General features: G+C 48.0%; 1 protein-coding gene across 2 annotated transcripts in view; it reads left to right on the forward strand.

Annotated features, from left to right (window-relative positions):
- Window positions 1-2,321: 2,321 nt before the first annotated feature.
- The window catches only part of GNAO1 (G protein subunit alpha o1), a 173,010-nt gene continuing 160,089 nt past the window's right edge, over window positions 2,322-15,242 (forward strand). Inside the window, exons 1-2 of one of the 2 annotated variants that reach the window (XM_062177067.1) lie at window positions 2,322-2,805; window positions 3,020-3,062. In XM_062177067.1, the coding sequence (XP_062033051.1) occupies window positions 2,688-2,805; window positions 3,020-3,062 (161 nt within the window). In that variant the 5' untranslated portion in view covers window positions 2,322-2,687. The remainder of the gene's footprint in view (window positions 2,806-3,019; window positions 3,063-15,242) is intronic. The other variant, XM_062177066.1, reaches the window with a different exon arrangement.

The raw sequence follows: 15,242 nt of genomic DNA on the forward strand, positions 1-15,242 counted from the left end.
CATCATCTGCAATGAAATGTTTTATTCTTACCTCCTCAGCCTTCCAAATGCGGTCTTAATCGGAGAGCAGAACCTGGGTGAGGTTGCTCAGTTTTTTCCCCTGCATCTGGTAGATCTGCATAATTGTTCTAGCAACCTGTACAGGAAATAACAAAATCTATAGAATGTTGGGGACTTCAGTGCTCTGTGCTTAGGTCTGGAAGGCTGATTTTTACAGACACCTTGATTTTAAGGCAAACCAGATTTATCTTCTAACACCACCACCTCCCCCAAACACACTCTCTTTCTCTCTCTCTCTCTCTCTCTCTCTCACACACACACACACACACACACAGAAGGGGATTGATGGGAAAGTAGGGAAGTGGTTATTAACTTTATAAAATAATTCTCTATGAGATTCCTTTGTTAGTTTCCTAGAATACATAAAAATGTGATGCAAATTTAAATATTCAAATTACAGTACATACACATTTTGACACAGCCATTTGTAGAATGAGGCAAACCCATACAGGGAAATACCAAGTTTTAAGAACTCAGGGGAAAAATATTTTCATCTGGGTGGCCCTAAACTGCCTTATTTTTCCCCCATTGCAAATGTATTTTTATGCTGGATAACATTTCCAAAACAGGAGTGGTTGTTTTTTTCTATTGTTGAAATGAAATAAACAAGCCAGATCCACAGAAATGCGCAACTATTAGAAACAAGAACGTTTGCCGATGTTTGCCGGTCTTATTCCCATGCAACCTTGTCTCTTGGCCCTTTTCTCTGGGAGGCCCCTGGGGCTGTCTGGTGGAACTGATTGTAAAACTATTTTGTGCAGTAAGAATTAGTTTCCGCCAAAACTCAGAGACCACCCAGAACATGACCATTCTTTGGCAAAAGTCTACTGATTTCTTCATTATTTGGTCAGCTGTACACCAAGTAACTGACCCAAGTTTCTGGGTCTTTGAGATACGGAGAAAAAAATGCTCTAAAAGGTTAAAAAAAAAAAAAAAGAAAAAAGAAAAGAAACACTCTCTTCTCTCTAAAAAAAAAAATCTATTCAGAATTCATTCTATGTGTTTTGGATGGGCTAGGCCACGAGAATTCAGAGCCAAGTCCTCAACCAAGCTAAACCACCCAACATTTGCGGAGTGTTGGAACTGTTCGGGAAGCAAGCGAGCAGCCCCGGATCGCGCCAAAGCCTCCCCGGGATGGGAGTCATCCTCCGGCACCCCGAGCCGGGCCCGAACCCCGGAGCAGAGGCCACGGCCCACGAGGCAGAAGCTCACAGAGAACGCGCCCCGATTCCGCCTCAGCCTGATGGGCTCCTCTCCTCACAGCCTCCTCTCTCACATACTAGGTGCTCAATAAATGAGGCTGCAGGGAGCGAAAACCACAAATCTGCCCCGGGGCCCCAGAGGCCAACCAAGGGGTGCGCAGGGTTCTTCCGGCCCTCTATCTCCTCACGTCTGCTGAGGTAACCCGGCCTCCGCCGCTCCGGCCCTAGCTGCTGGAGACAAGATGGAGAGCAAACCGGAGGGGGAAAGAGGCCGCGCTGGACGTCGGCCGAAGGCCCCACCTGACAGCCTCGCCCAGCCAGGCGCTCTCATTGACCAGAAGGCCCGCGCAGCCGGCGCGCGGGGCAGGGGCGGGGTGGGGCGCCCCAGCGCGCTCCCGGCCCCAGGCCCCGCCCTCGCTAGGCCCGCACGCGCCCACCCTGAGGGAGCCGCGGGCCCGGCGGACGCGGGGCGGGGGAGGGGAGGCCCAGCCGCGCGCGCGCCTGCGCGCCGCTGCCAGCTGACGCGAGCCCCGGCGCGCGCGCCTTCCCCGGCTCCCGCCCCCTGCTCCCCAAGTCCCGGCGCGCGACCCTGCTGACGTCAGCGGGCGGCTCGCAGAGCCGGGTGCGCAGGGCCGCCGGCGCACTCGCGCGCTGCGCTCGCCCCCTCCCCCGCCGCGCGCGCTCCCGCGCTTGCTCTCCCTTCATTTTTCCCCCCCCACCCTCCCTGCCTCCTCTCTCTCTCTCTCTCTCAACCTCTCCCTCGAGCTCCCGGCTGGCTGCGGCTCCCTCGCGCTCTCCCCCTCTCTCCGGTAGGCTCCACCGAGCGATGCGAGCGCTGGGAGACAGCGACGCCGCCTCCCGCTAGAGACCTGCCCCCCGGCCCGGCCCCCTGCCCAGCCCTGCCCAGCGCGCGGGGGTCGGCGAAGGCGCCGCGGACGCACCGACGGCTCGGGACCGGCGATGCACATGCACTAGCAGCACCCCCTACCTCACTCCCTCCACACCCCGCGCCGCCGCCTCCTCCGCCGGCAGCCGCGGCAGAAGGACCCACCCTGCCCCCCACCCCACCCTCCGCGGGCTCCGGCTGCGGATCCAGCGTTGACTATTTTATTTTTGGGGGGTCGTGCACAAGCCTCCGTGCCTGCACCCAGCGTCCCCTCGGCCCGCGGGCGCCGCCTCGCTCGGTTCCGAAGCCCCAGACCCCGGCCAGGTGCCGCGAGCCTCTGCTGCTGCTGGGATCTGCTTGGGGGGTGCTGGTTTCCCGACATTTTTGTTTCCAGCCCAGGAGAGGATATCGTGCTTTTTTTTTTTTTTTTTCCTTCCCCCTTTGAGTCCAGGCTCTGCTCTCTGGGGGGGTGGGGGGCGCGCCGAGCAGGGGAGCCGTGCCAGCCGAGTCGTGCGGGCTGTGGCAGGGAAGGGGCCACCATGGGATGTACTCTGAGCGCAGAGGAGAGAGCCGCCCTCGAGCGGAGCAAGGCGATTGAGAAAAACCTCAAAGAGGATGGCATCAGCGCCGCCAAAGACGTGAAATTACTCCTGCTGGGTAAGGACCGAGACCGCCACCCCCGTCCCCCGACCCCGGCTACTCGGGACCCCCTGCCGCCAGCCCCCCCTCCCCCGCCCCCAGGGAGCCCTGGTCCCCGAGTGGGCCCCACCTTGTGCACGGGGGCGCCCACCCCTCGAATGCCTTCGTCGCCCCCTCCCCTGCTCTTCTAAGCGGACACTCACCGGTGTTCCCCCTGTCTGTGTCTCCACAGGGGCTGGAGAATCGGGAAAAAGCACCATTGTGAAGCAGATGAAGTAAGTCCCTGTGCTGTGGAGATCTGTACTTTTATTAAGAATAATTTTTAAAACCATTTTTAAATGCACTCCACATTGCACTCCAGGCCTGGTTTTTAATTCGCACACACACACACACACAGGCCAGCGTTTGACCCCCTCCCCCTCCCCTTACGTTGGTTCTGGGTCCTCCACCCCAACTCCCCGGGTGGGTGTTTTTTGGGGGAGCGCCTGTAGTTGTATGAATGACAGTGTCCGCCATATTGATCAGAACATCACACTGTTGGCATGATTAGCGTTACTTTTGCCCGGGGAGCGCTTCGGGTGTCTCACTGCCTCCATTTCTGCTCTTCTCTCCTCCTCCCTCCGGGCCCCTACCCCGAGCATCCACAGTCTTACTTCTCCCTGCTCTTCTGGGGCAGTGATTTTGAACTTGGAAGGGGACCCAGCCCTAGACTGGGGTGTGCAGGATCAAGTGTCTGCTGTTCATGGATTTGGTGCTGAACTGGAGGCTGTGGTTTCCACCCACCCCCACCCAAAGGAGGGCGAGGGTTAGGGGAGGGTTAGGGGAGGGGGCGTGTGTTGGAGAAGGGTGGGTTTCCAAGCGGATGTGACTGGCACAGATGTATCCTGGCAGAGGTAGAAGAGGAACTGTGGCTGGGAGGCCGAATGCCCGCGCCTTGCTGCCTGGCTCCCCCTTCCCCCCACCCTGCTTGCCACTGTTGGCTGTCCTGACAGGCAGTTTCCCTTCACTCCGTGGCATTTATCAATGTATCTGTTCACACTCTGCATAGGCCCTGTTCTGTGGAATCTACCCACAATGCGGATTTTGCCGCCGCCCCCCTCTGCCTCAGCTATCAGTTTCCCCTCCTAATTAGCTGGAGGTGGATTTGAGTGATGGTTGAAAATTAAAACAAAATGGGATATTCCTTCCCTTCCACTCTTCCTCAATACGGAGCCTCGCCCCTCCTTTCCCCTGGCACGCTCGCTCCTCGCCCCATCCACTCAGCAGTTCCTAGCGAGGCCATGGGCAGCTTTGCTTGGGGAGGGGGCGGCGGGCCGCGGAGGGGTGCACGCCCCCCGGGCCTCCTGTCCCGGCTGCTTCGGTTGGCCTGGCAGTTGCGGGGGGAGGGAGGGGAGGGAGGAGTTCGTTAAGACCGTTTAGCGAGGATTCCACGTCGCTTTGCTGTGACACCTTCGTGCACACACGGCTCCTAATTAGGGGTTGCTGTGCGGTAAACAAAAATGATTATTTTTCAACTTGACAGAATAGCCGAAGTAATTGCATCCCGTAGGAAAACAATGGAAAATAAAAACCCCTTTCATGGGAAGGTGGGTGGGAGACGAAGCATGCTCGCGGTTTCAGAACCAAGAAGCAAAAAATCTTGCATGTGTAACAGGCATGACAAGCGCGTTCCAGGCGGCGCCATGATGGTAGGGAGTAGCGACTCAGAGGCACTTTCCCCCATCTGCTTGACACGTTCTTATTTTTATTCGAGGGTTCCCTGGGGCTTGCTTCCAAGAGGCCCCCTCGGCTCGCCGCACCCTTCTGAGCCACGAGTAATTTGGCCTGGGGCTTGTGCAGCCCAAATGGATGGGGAGGCGGAGCTTGGGGAATTGCTCTTTGCAACAAGGTGCATGTTGCATCTGCCTGGATCCCCTGCGGGTCGGTAAATGCAAGCCGCACCACCCCTTCCTCCCGAGCGGGGATGTCTCAAAAGTTCAGAAGTCTGTAATCTGCAGTAGTGCGGGCTCGGAGCCTGGTAGAAGCCCCGGCCACCGGAGCTGGGTGAGGTTTCAGGCGTTGCGAGTGGTGGACAGCGCCCAGCCGATACCGGAAAAGTGGATGGGGCTCAACTCGGCCTCACTCGGCTCAGCTCGTCGCGGCCTGGGCACTGGGCTCGGAGGGACTCGGCAGCGTTCGGAGCCGAGTCGGGGCTCTGACGGAGACGGCCGAGGCACTTTGGAAGAGGCCGAAGGCACTCGGAAATCCTCGCGGGAGAGGAGCGGTGGGGAAGCAAGGAGGGGGACAGGCAGGAGTCTGCAAATTAACTTTGCACCTGCCAAAGCAGCTCGTTACCTGCTTTTCCTGAACATGCACCATAAATTAGGTTGATTTAATAAGAAGTTTAAAAATATATACTGAGTCCCCCAAAGGGTATCTTGCCTTTTTTATTCAAAGAGAGCTGAGCTCTCTGAGGAGATAGGTGTGCCACTTTAGAACGAAAATTCCTAATTATGTACTGGGGCAGAAAAATTTTAAATGGAGGCTGTATGTAGAGTTCTCCAGGAAAGTGCTGTGTCTTTATATTCCGGTTACAATGTGTGTGTGTGTGTGTGTGTTGGGGTGGGGAGGGGGAGAGGATGAAGTGTTTGATGTTTGAGACAGTAAGTGAGAAATCAGAGTATTTCTCCTCTTTTTCCTGCAGTTCTGTCCTGAGTCCCATGGGACAGCTTTTGGGAGGAAAATGTCTGGCAAAATGTATTTTGTAGCTGAAACAATTAGTATTTTTGAAAAGGCATAATACACTGCCTCACCTTGGGGAGTAGGCTAGGTTTGCTCAGAAGCTCAGTCAGAAAGGTTTCTGGCCCATGTAAGTTTTGCCACAAGGGATCCTGGCATCCTGTCCTGGAGCAGCCATGAATGGCAGCTTATTCGTGAGCCCTCCGGCTTGGCTTGAAATCAATCATATCAGGGCCTCGTGCCAAGCTGGATACAGGACTTGTTTTATTAACCACAAAATGTGGAATTGGTGTCACTGTATCCTAGTGACACATTCTTTTGAGTTCTCGCTTGCAGAGATGGTTTTTCAAGATCGCCACTTGACTGAGAGTCACCTGGAGTCAGGAGAACTGTGCTCCCCAAATCTAAGAGGCATTTACAGAGAGCCTTCCTTGTACCATATGATTGGTGACCAACCTATCAGGCCACGTGTCTGAGTTAATTAGGATGCCATGTGAATATACCTGGGCAGATTAAATTAGAAGAGTAGAGTCCTCCATGGATGGTGCCCTATGAGAACCCAGTGGTTTACCAGTGGGGATTGGGGTTTAGTAGCTCAGCCTGTTGGACTGAGGGAAGAATATTGATACTCAGACATTACCAGGCCCCTTTTATTCAGCGTTTCCAGAAGAGAAAGAGCCGTTCCATTCAGCCTGTGTTCTCATCCATGTTGTGGTGTGCTGGTTAGAAGGAATAGGCTTCCATATATGCCTGTGATAACTGAACTTAAAAGGAGAAGGGCTGGCTGGCAGATGCTGCTTAGAACAACACCCTCAGCAGCCTGGGAACAGTGCAGAGACTGACCTTTGAAGTTCTTCTGTTCCATGCATGATGTACGAGGAAACTTGCTTCTGCTTAAGAGATGTTGTAGAAAATTTGAAAATTGTTTTTTCAAAGCCTGATTCCTAATACTTGTATTAAATTTTCATTTGGACATAGCTTTCTGGGATTTGTGAATGTGACTTTGAACTAGTATTTGTGAACACTGTGTCAAACAATCCAAAGCATTTCAGTACTGAGAAATAAACAGTGATAATTGAGACGGTACAAATATAATTTTCCACATACTGTGAGTAATCAGGAACTCTTTTTTTGTGCCTGGCATTTTGAATAACTGTACTTGTTGGGGGCTTGTGACTTCACCTGTTATTCAGCCTCATCATTTTGCAGTCAATCAGTGTGGTTCTTAGTTATTCAGACTAATCAGAAAGTTTAAAGGAAGCATCAATTTTACTAATTACCAAGCCCTTACAAAGAAATTGCTTAAAGAATTATATTTTATGAGGCATAGAATCAATAAAATATTTAAGTGGCTTTCAGTTAATAAATAGTGTCAGCTACCTTGACCATGTACCTGATGACAGTGTAAAATGAACTGTGGGGTTGTTCTGGGCATCGTGGTGTGGCCTTATTTGAGTTGTTGGGTTGTATGTGATATCAAGTTCAGGCTCTTTCTCTCTGGAGTATTAAGTGGGCTTTTTTTTTATTCAAAGGTGATAATGAGGTATTTCTTGCTAGATGGTAGGCTTTACATAGCTATACATAGATAGACACAGAACGTGGAGGACTTTGGCTATGCATTCATTCCCAAGGTACCAGTTCAGTGCTGTTTTAAAGCAAATTTTAACATTTGCCTGATGAAGATATCAGTGCATGTACAAAGTTTTCCAGCCCTTCGAAGTGGGGTATGATTCTGAAGGCAGACCCTACTCGGTCAGGAAAGGCAGTCTTAAAAATCACTTGCTGTCAAAAGAAAGAAAAACCAGGTGGTTTCTTCTCCTAGCTGACCCTGGCCTTGTAGTTAGGGTAATAACAGTTTGGTCTGGGTTCAGGGTAAATCTGCATTCTTTGAGCATACCTCTATTCAGCATCTACTAAGTGGTCAGCTTTAGTGAAGACAACTGGTAACTTGCAGCCCTGTGAAAGGGCTTTTCCCCAATATGCCTGGTGGGTCTTGTGTTAAGCTAGCATTTCATTGAGAGCTGCTCTGCAAGATTTGTGGACTTGTTTCTACAGTCATCCTGCTCTGTGGCTGCTTTGCCTCCCTCCCTTCCGCCATCTCCCATGTTTATCCAAATGGATGCACCTTGCTCACTGGAGACAGCAGGAGCACGAACAGAATGTCAGATCACGTAGCAGATGAGTTCTCTTTTGCTGATGGATGGTGCTCTCTCCTTCCTTACTGTTCATTGAGCTGTAAATACCAGCAGACCTTCCAGCCAGAAGGGTAGCAAACAACAGTCCACCCAATCTTCTCAGGAATTGGCTGTGGAGTTCTTGAACCTCCATTACTTGTTCGTTTCTGAAATGGAGCCTGTATACCTTTTGAAAGGGTTGTTGCCAGTTAGAGATCAATGGATGAAGCCACATGAAGCAAGTTGACATGGTTGGAAAGGAATCCAGATCTTCTCTCTCCGTGGGGCTGCGTTAGATTTGCAGTGCCCATTGCCTGAGTGCTCTCTTGTTTCCTTTAGCAGGTGGAGCACTCAGATTATATTGTCTCCTTAGCATGCCACATCTGCTGAAGATAGTTCACGAACCCTAGCTCTGTTAACGCTGGAGAGTTAATAAGAATTGAATAAGGTCCTATTTTTCTGACATGTGCTCAGCCCGTTGGATGCAGGGACTTGATTCGCAGTCTCCCAGGGTATTTTCATCCTCATTTCTTATGAAACCAGATCATTATCACAGGAGCACATCTTGATCAGAAAGACAACAGCCAAGCTGGTAAAGGGAATGATTTCAGACTGAAGAAGCATTTTTGAAAAGGACTAATCCCAAAATTGACACTAGCAAAGAACAACTTTTAATTTTGATAAACAGAAGAAAAAGATGTTTATGAGTATACACATACATACTACATGGATTTAAAAATAGCAGATGATGGAGCTGGCATTTGGTGTATGGGTTCAGATGCCACTTGGGACACCTGCATCCCATATGGGAGTGTCTGGGTTTGGGCCCCTGTCTTGCTGCTGATCCCAGCTTCCTGCTAATGCAAACCTTATGAGGCAGTGATGACTCGAGTAGTTGGGTTCCTGCCACCCACATGACAGACCCAGATTTAGTTCCCAGCTCCTGACTTCAGCCTGGCCCAGCAGTGGATATTGCAGGCATTTGGGGAATGAACCAGAAGATGAAAGATTTCAATTTCTCTCTCTCTCTCTCTCTCTCTCTCTCTCTGGAAAAAAAAAATTAAGGAAAAAAACACCCCATGCCATGAGCAGGGCACTTTGTTATTATTGATTGCATTACATAAAAAGCTTAAAGGTGCTCAGATGAATTCCATTCTAAGAATTTGCTCAAATTTGTATCACATTCTTGTTTTGTTCATCCCTCCCATTCACACACAATTTGGTATAAAGGAAACTGTTAAATCAGTGATTAGCACAGGGGAAGGAGAGGAAAGAGCAGTGGCCTGTAACTGATTTGGAAAAATAGGTAGTTTCTTATTAGAGAAGCAGTTTAACATGCTTCTCTACAATTGAGAGTGCTTAAGAGCATGAACTCTGCAACCAGATTGCCTGGCTTCAAATCTTGCCTCTAGATGTGTGGCTCAGACAAGTCACTTAACTTTTGGTGCCTCCACTTCCTTGCCTGTAAAATAGGACTAATAATAAACATAACTCCCAAACAGGGTTGTTGTGAGCATGAAATGAGTTGCTGTATGAAATGTACATTATAAAAGGATCTGGAAAATGGAAATCATTATACCAGTGTTAACTCTGGTCTTTAATACCTTTTATTGATCAGTGGGTGTTCCCTTCCCATATGGAGTTCACTTGTCAAGTATGTGGGACTTAGCCATTCTGCAAGCCATAAGGGGGTGGGGGTGGGGCACCATGGTTCACGTTCATGGCTTCTTCCCCTTGCCTGTTCTGCAGCACCAGTTATATAACAAACTGTGTTGTCATAACTGATGTGACGTTTTTGAAAGTATAGCTGCTTCAGCCCAAGAGGCTGGGGTGATATTACAAAGACTGAGAAAGAGCACTGAACCAGGAGTCTACACCAGAGGCTCCGTCTCAGCCCTTGTAAGGGCTCAGTCTTTTGAAAGAGTTGGACTAGGGGTACTCCAAGCTCCTTTCCTATTCTAAAAGGTCAGTGGAATTGGGAATTCCCTCTGTTTTCAAGGTCTTGAACTTCTAAATATAAAATAACCAATTATGGTTCTATGCATGGTGGGTGTGAGGTATCCATGAAAGTTCTTTTAAGGCCAAGATAATTGCAGAAGAACAATCTCACCCGCAAAGCTTTGTCAGCCACCACGAAAGCTGTAGTTCTGGGAGCATTTTGAGAAAACCACCTGCAGCCAAACTTTTTATGCAGACATGGTTCTCAAACAAAAGAGGAGGATCTGAAAGTATCTGTTGGAAAGAAACGGGATGTTTCTGGGAAAAGAGAGTCAATGACACGTTAGAGAAGTAGTTTGTTTGCCTGTGGCTTTCAGGATACTCAGAAATGCAGAGGGCCATGGCCCCCACCAGGGATGGCTACGTATGAAGGGACTTCCCTAGATTAAGGACTCTTAAGATCCAGGAACTTCTGAGATTTGCAGACTAGTAAAAGGAAAGAAACAGAACTGTGTTTCAATTTTTACCTACTGTGTGATTTGACTTTGGGCAGGTCATTTAGCCCCTCTGGGCCTCAGTTCATTTGTCTATCAGGTGGGATATGAGCTTTCACTACAAAATGTCTTAGGCCTCTTTGGGGTTTCCAGTTCTGAGATACAGTAAATGCAGAGAGAAACCTAGAAGCCTGAAATGCAGTGGAGAATAGTGGGAGTATTTACCACCCACAGTTTTTATCTGCTGAGCCATCTTTAGTTCTAATTTTCTTTACAGAGAAGTGGAAAAACATTGTGCTTTTCATAGCACCATAGGATTTAAGTAAAATAAAATTCTGCAAGGCTAATAGTCAGTGCCCTGAATTTGTTCCTTTACTCCCTTGATTTGCCAACCATCTTAGAAGGAAATGCAATGGAGAAAAGAGAGGAGGGGGATAATGTGTAAGAGTTGGACCTCATGGCCAAGAATTTATTTTGAATTCTCTGCCTATGTCTTAGCCAACAGCTAAGATACAAATTTATCTGTGGAACTTAGCCTTAAAACTGACCCTGAGTCACCGCCTCCTTTGTCCAATGGGGTCTCAGATCATTAATGCATATTATACATTCTAAGTTAATTAGGTGTTTATATGGCTTTGTTGCTTGCTAGTCTGATGCCTTTTCTCCACCAGGGCTCCCTGAGGTAGAGAGGATGACTTATTTTTGCTGATAATACAGCATGAGACCAATGTCAAGTGTCAAGGAGGTACTTAATAAATATTAAGGAGAAGAGAAAGAAACAAGGTACATAAAAAAGCACTTACTATTCTACATAAGCCCAAAAAATATGTTGAAAAATTTTAATGGCTATGGATTGTGATAATCATTTTCAGTCTGTAGTAGCATCTTCATTTTTTTGTTTGTTTGTTTGTTTGTTTTACATTAACCTGTGAGGAAAAGAAGTTATCAACTCCATCTTCCAGATAAGGAGAAGAGGTTCAGAGAAGTCAGTTGGGAAGTTATTTCTGTGATCAGGGTGAAGAAAGATGAAGAACTAAATTAAAGCAGTAGTAGCATGGGTGGGAGAAGGAGATAGATCCAAGGAATACTTGGGCAATGGAGTAATTGAACTTACTTGATGATCAGTTGGAAGGGCATTGAGAAAGAGATAAGTTTTAGAGAGTAGACGGGAATGAGACACACTTCCTTGTTTGGCCACCAGTGGGCTGCTAGTACCATTCCCCAAGATGAAATAATGCAGGAGGAAGAAGGAAGAATTGGGAAAGAAAATGATGGCTTCATTTGATCATTTTAATAATTCTCATGGATCATCCTAGTGGAGATCCCTGGTAGGCAGTTGGATATGTGTATCAGGAGGTAAGACATACCTGGGGGAAAGGGTCAATTTGGAATTTAGTGGTGCTTGTGGATAGTGAGAGCTATGGAAGTTGGTAATGTCACTAGGCTCACTGAGGGGGGAGGGAAGGCAGAGGATGCAGTCTTACCTCCGTCCCCCCACCCCCAAAGATATTAGCAACAGGAAATGAGAATAATTTGGGACGAAAAGCTGTGAGAAAAACTGAGAATGAGTGACATCATAAAAAGAAAGGGAAAAATTTCAAGGAGAGGAACTGGTTAGTTGAGTCAAATATTGCAATAGTCAGTTAAGAAAAAGAAGGACAGGTGTCCATTGGGTCTGGCAAGTTATTGGTGACCTGGACGAGAGTTGTTTCAGTGGAATACTGAGAGAAAATGGGAATTAATAAGTGTCCAGGATTGAAGAAGTACATGGAGGCCATAAATAGAGACCCACCCCAAACCTCTGCCCTCGAAAAGAACCCAGGGCTACAGAAGGAAGGGGAGGTAGGGTGGAAGAAAGACAAGGGGCCATGTATTTAGCTAACATGGAGGGGCTTGCTTTGCTGATAAGCTGTAAAGCGCAAGCCCTGATGCAGGGAGAAGTAGTGGAAAGAGCAGAGTTCCCGGGAGGAGGGGCAGCTTGATCTTGCAATGAGTATGCCTCTCCTTCCCCGAGACTGATAGGAGGGCAGTAGGGAAGGGGACTATGTAGAGAAACTCAGGAGTAAAATAGTGGGGACAGGAAGTTGAAGGAACACCTATCCTTAGCATTTATTTTTTTCTCTGAAGTGAGAAGAATAATTAAAAACATTTTTGTTCATTTACTAAAATATCAGCTCCTGGTAAACTTTATTCAAACTGCTCACTCATTTATTGATCCAATATTGGTCTAGCACCTAATACGTGTTAGCCACTGTTCTTGTAGGTTCAGTGGTAAGCTAGTCTAGTCTCATGGGAATCAGGCAATAACCTCATAACAAAACACCTGGATACAGTATTTACAGACTGTTAAAGTTTTACTGGAGTTACACCTTTGGGGGAGGCCTTATACTGAACACAAAGGGATCCAGTTCCTGCTTCAGAGACTTGAATCAGTTGGAGACAAACTGGGGCCATGTGAGTTCCCAGGAGATGATCACAGGGGCTCAGGATTATGCTGGGAGGCAGGAAAGTGGAGAAATGGGAGTTCAGTGGACACCTGCTGTTTGACTCTGCCCAGCTTCACTCATTCCAAGATTTTCCAGTGAGACTATCTGTCATTGCCCTCTCCAGCTTGGAGATAGATGTGGGTACTTGACTCAGTCTGGCCATTCACAATATCTTGCTCTGCTGGCCCCAGCGATTGGTCTGGCTATATGCATATGACTCAAGCAGGCCAATCACAGTCCTTCCTGGCATTTTATAGTTGAAGGAAGTTAGCTTAACATGAGACTGAGACTTTCAGAGCTATTTAGGTACAGGGAAGGGAATGGAGGAAGTAGAGAAATAGAGAAGGAGCCAGAAAGACATCTGATGATACTGTTGAAATCTCTGATCTGACAGTTACGCGAACCAATAAATCCCTTGTTTTACACAAACTAATTAGAGCTGGGATTCTGTGCCTCACAACCAAAATCATTCTGGTTTAAAAAAAAAATGGCAAAACAATACAGGAAGAACAAATACTTGTTAGTTTGAGCTAACGCACAAAAGCAGGACTCAGCCATGCAAGAAACTCTTGGGGTAGCTGGTTGGAGGTTTGTAGGAATATGAAGAGAAATAATTGGAAAGTACAAGTGGGGCTAGATGATAGGGTCCCTGCTAATTTTACTAAGACGTATATACTTTGAACATAGTATGGTGCCAAATTGGGAGATTCTGACAAACAAAGACCAAAGATGAGGCTTAAGTATAGAGAGAGATTTTTGTAATCTGAACTGGGGTGTTGGTAGGAAAAGCAATGAGGAGTTGGATGAGAGAGTAATTTTGGAGACAGAAAAGATGAGACCTGGTGTTTAGTTGAACATGGGGAGAAGAGAGTAGATGAGAGAGAAATCCTCCCAGTTTTAAACTTGGGTGATAGAGTTTAGTTATGCCAGCAAGAGAGGAAAAAGACTCAGGAGAGAGAGCGAGCAGAGGGAAGATGGCAAATCATACCACAAGCATGCATTTCAAGTCCTTACAGGATGACTTTCTGGAAGTCTTTACAATTTTCTTGGACGATAGGTCTGGTGTTTAGAGGGGATTTCTGGGTTAAAAGGAGAATTGGGCTCAGCTGCCCTCTGTGGTAGAGCCATGAGTGTGGATGTGATGTCCATGGGGAGGTATACAGACAGACAGGAGAGGGAGGGCCTGGAGAAGAAGCCCACTGTTGGGACCCGCAGGTAGGAGGAGTGGGAGGAAACCCAGAGCTCCCTGCCACAGTGAGGAAATGTGCTGCAGGAAGCACTGGGTGACCAAAAGGGTTTATTTCGTGGCATTTCCAAGTTAGATAAGGACTGGGAAAAGTTGTGTGCGTTGGCCTTTGAAAGAGCAGTGTCAGTAGAGAGAGAGGGATAGTAACTAGACTCAATAAAATATTATAGTAGAAATAAGGCTGGGCTAGGAGTCAAGAAAATTTCTCATGCCAGCTCTGTCCCTGTTTGGCTTGCTGGCCCCGGTCAAGTTCCTTAACTTCTCTAAGACTCAGGTTCCTAAAATTAGGGAACTGGACTGAGTGATCTATAAGTTTCTGCTCAAATCTTGAGGTCATAGTTTAAATCTTGCTGTACAATAAAACAGATGTTCTTGTGGCAAAGGAACTCCCCTCCTTCTCCCTTAGCCACCCCCAACTGACATAACAAACTACAGCAAAACTAAGCTTTCAGAACTCTAGTGCTAATTGAGAAAGAAAACTAGAACATCAGCTTAGGGACACAACCAGTGTGTGTGTGTCCACGTGTTCTCTCCACTGAGAGTTGGAGCCCTGTAAAATAGGACTGTGTCCCATTATACTGAGGGTTAAAGGCTAAGACTGTGTGCTGTTCTTCCATGGAGAGGGGCACTAGAGAAGGTTCTAGAATACAAAGACAAAACAACCCCTGGGGCGCTCCCTCTGGATGCAAGTGTATAGGAAAAGGAAGGCTTGTGAGTCTGAGCTGCCTATGTGGGGGAGCTCCAGCCACGACAGGCAACGAAGAGCTAGGGGGCAGGCAGGGAACCATGCCTTAGAGCACTGGTGGACAAGGGCACTCTGTGGCCTCATCAGTGGGGGACTTGGGAAAAGGGATGATAGAATAGTAGTGGGGAGAACCTAGTTCTGAGTTGTAGCTGTTCCTCCTACCCTTTTATTCTTCCATGTGCAGTATAAGGCCTGTTTCTTTCTTGAATCCTTTCCTTAGTATTTCAACCACATGGACCTCACCATTCCCTAACTTCCATTACTTAGGTTTATTCATTCTACAAACACCAATGGAAGACCAGCCATGTAGGAATAAGGCCCTTAATACGATACAAAAGCTTCCTGCCCTCAAAGACCTTATACTTTTAGAGAAGAGAGCTAGTAAACAAATAAATGTAAGCAAGGACATTTCATAATAGTAGTTGAGTGTTCTAAAGAGAGGGGTCAGCATTAAATAATAAAGTGGTTGGGGGAGATGAGGGATAAGAAAACAAGTCTGGGGGCCGGCACTGTGGCGTAGCAGGTAAGGCCACTGCCTGTAGTGCCAGCACCCCATTTGGGTGCTGGTTCGAGACCCAGCTGCTCCACTTTTTTTTTTTTTTTTTTTTTTTGGACAGAGTTAGAGGGAGAGAGGGACAGAGAGAAAGGTCTTCC

The sequence above is a fragment of the Lepus europaeus genome, chromosome 19 (genome assembly GCF_033115175.1).
Source record: "Lepus europaeus isolate LE1 chromosome 19, mLepTim1.pri, whole genome shotgun sequence".
Classification (NCBI taxonomy): domain Eukaryota; kingdom Metazoa; phylum Chordata; class Mammalia; order Lagomorpha; family Leporidae; genus Lepus; species Lepus europaeus.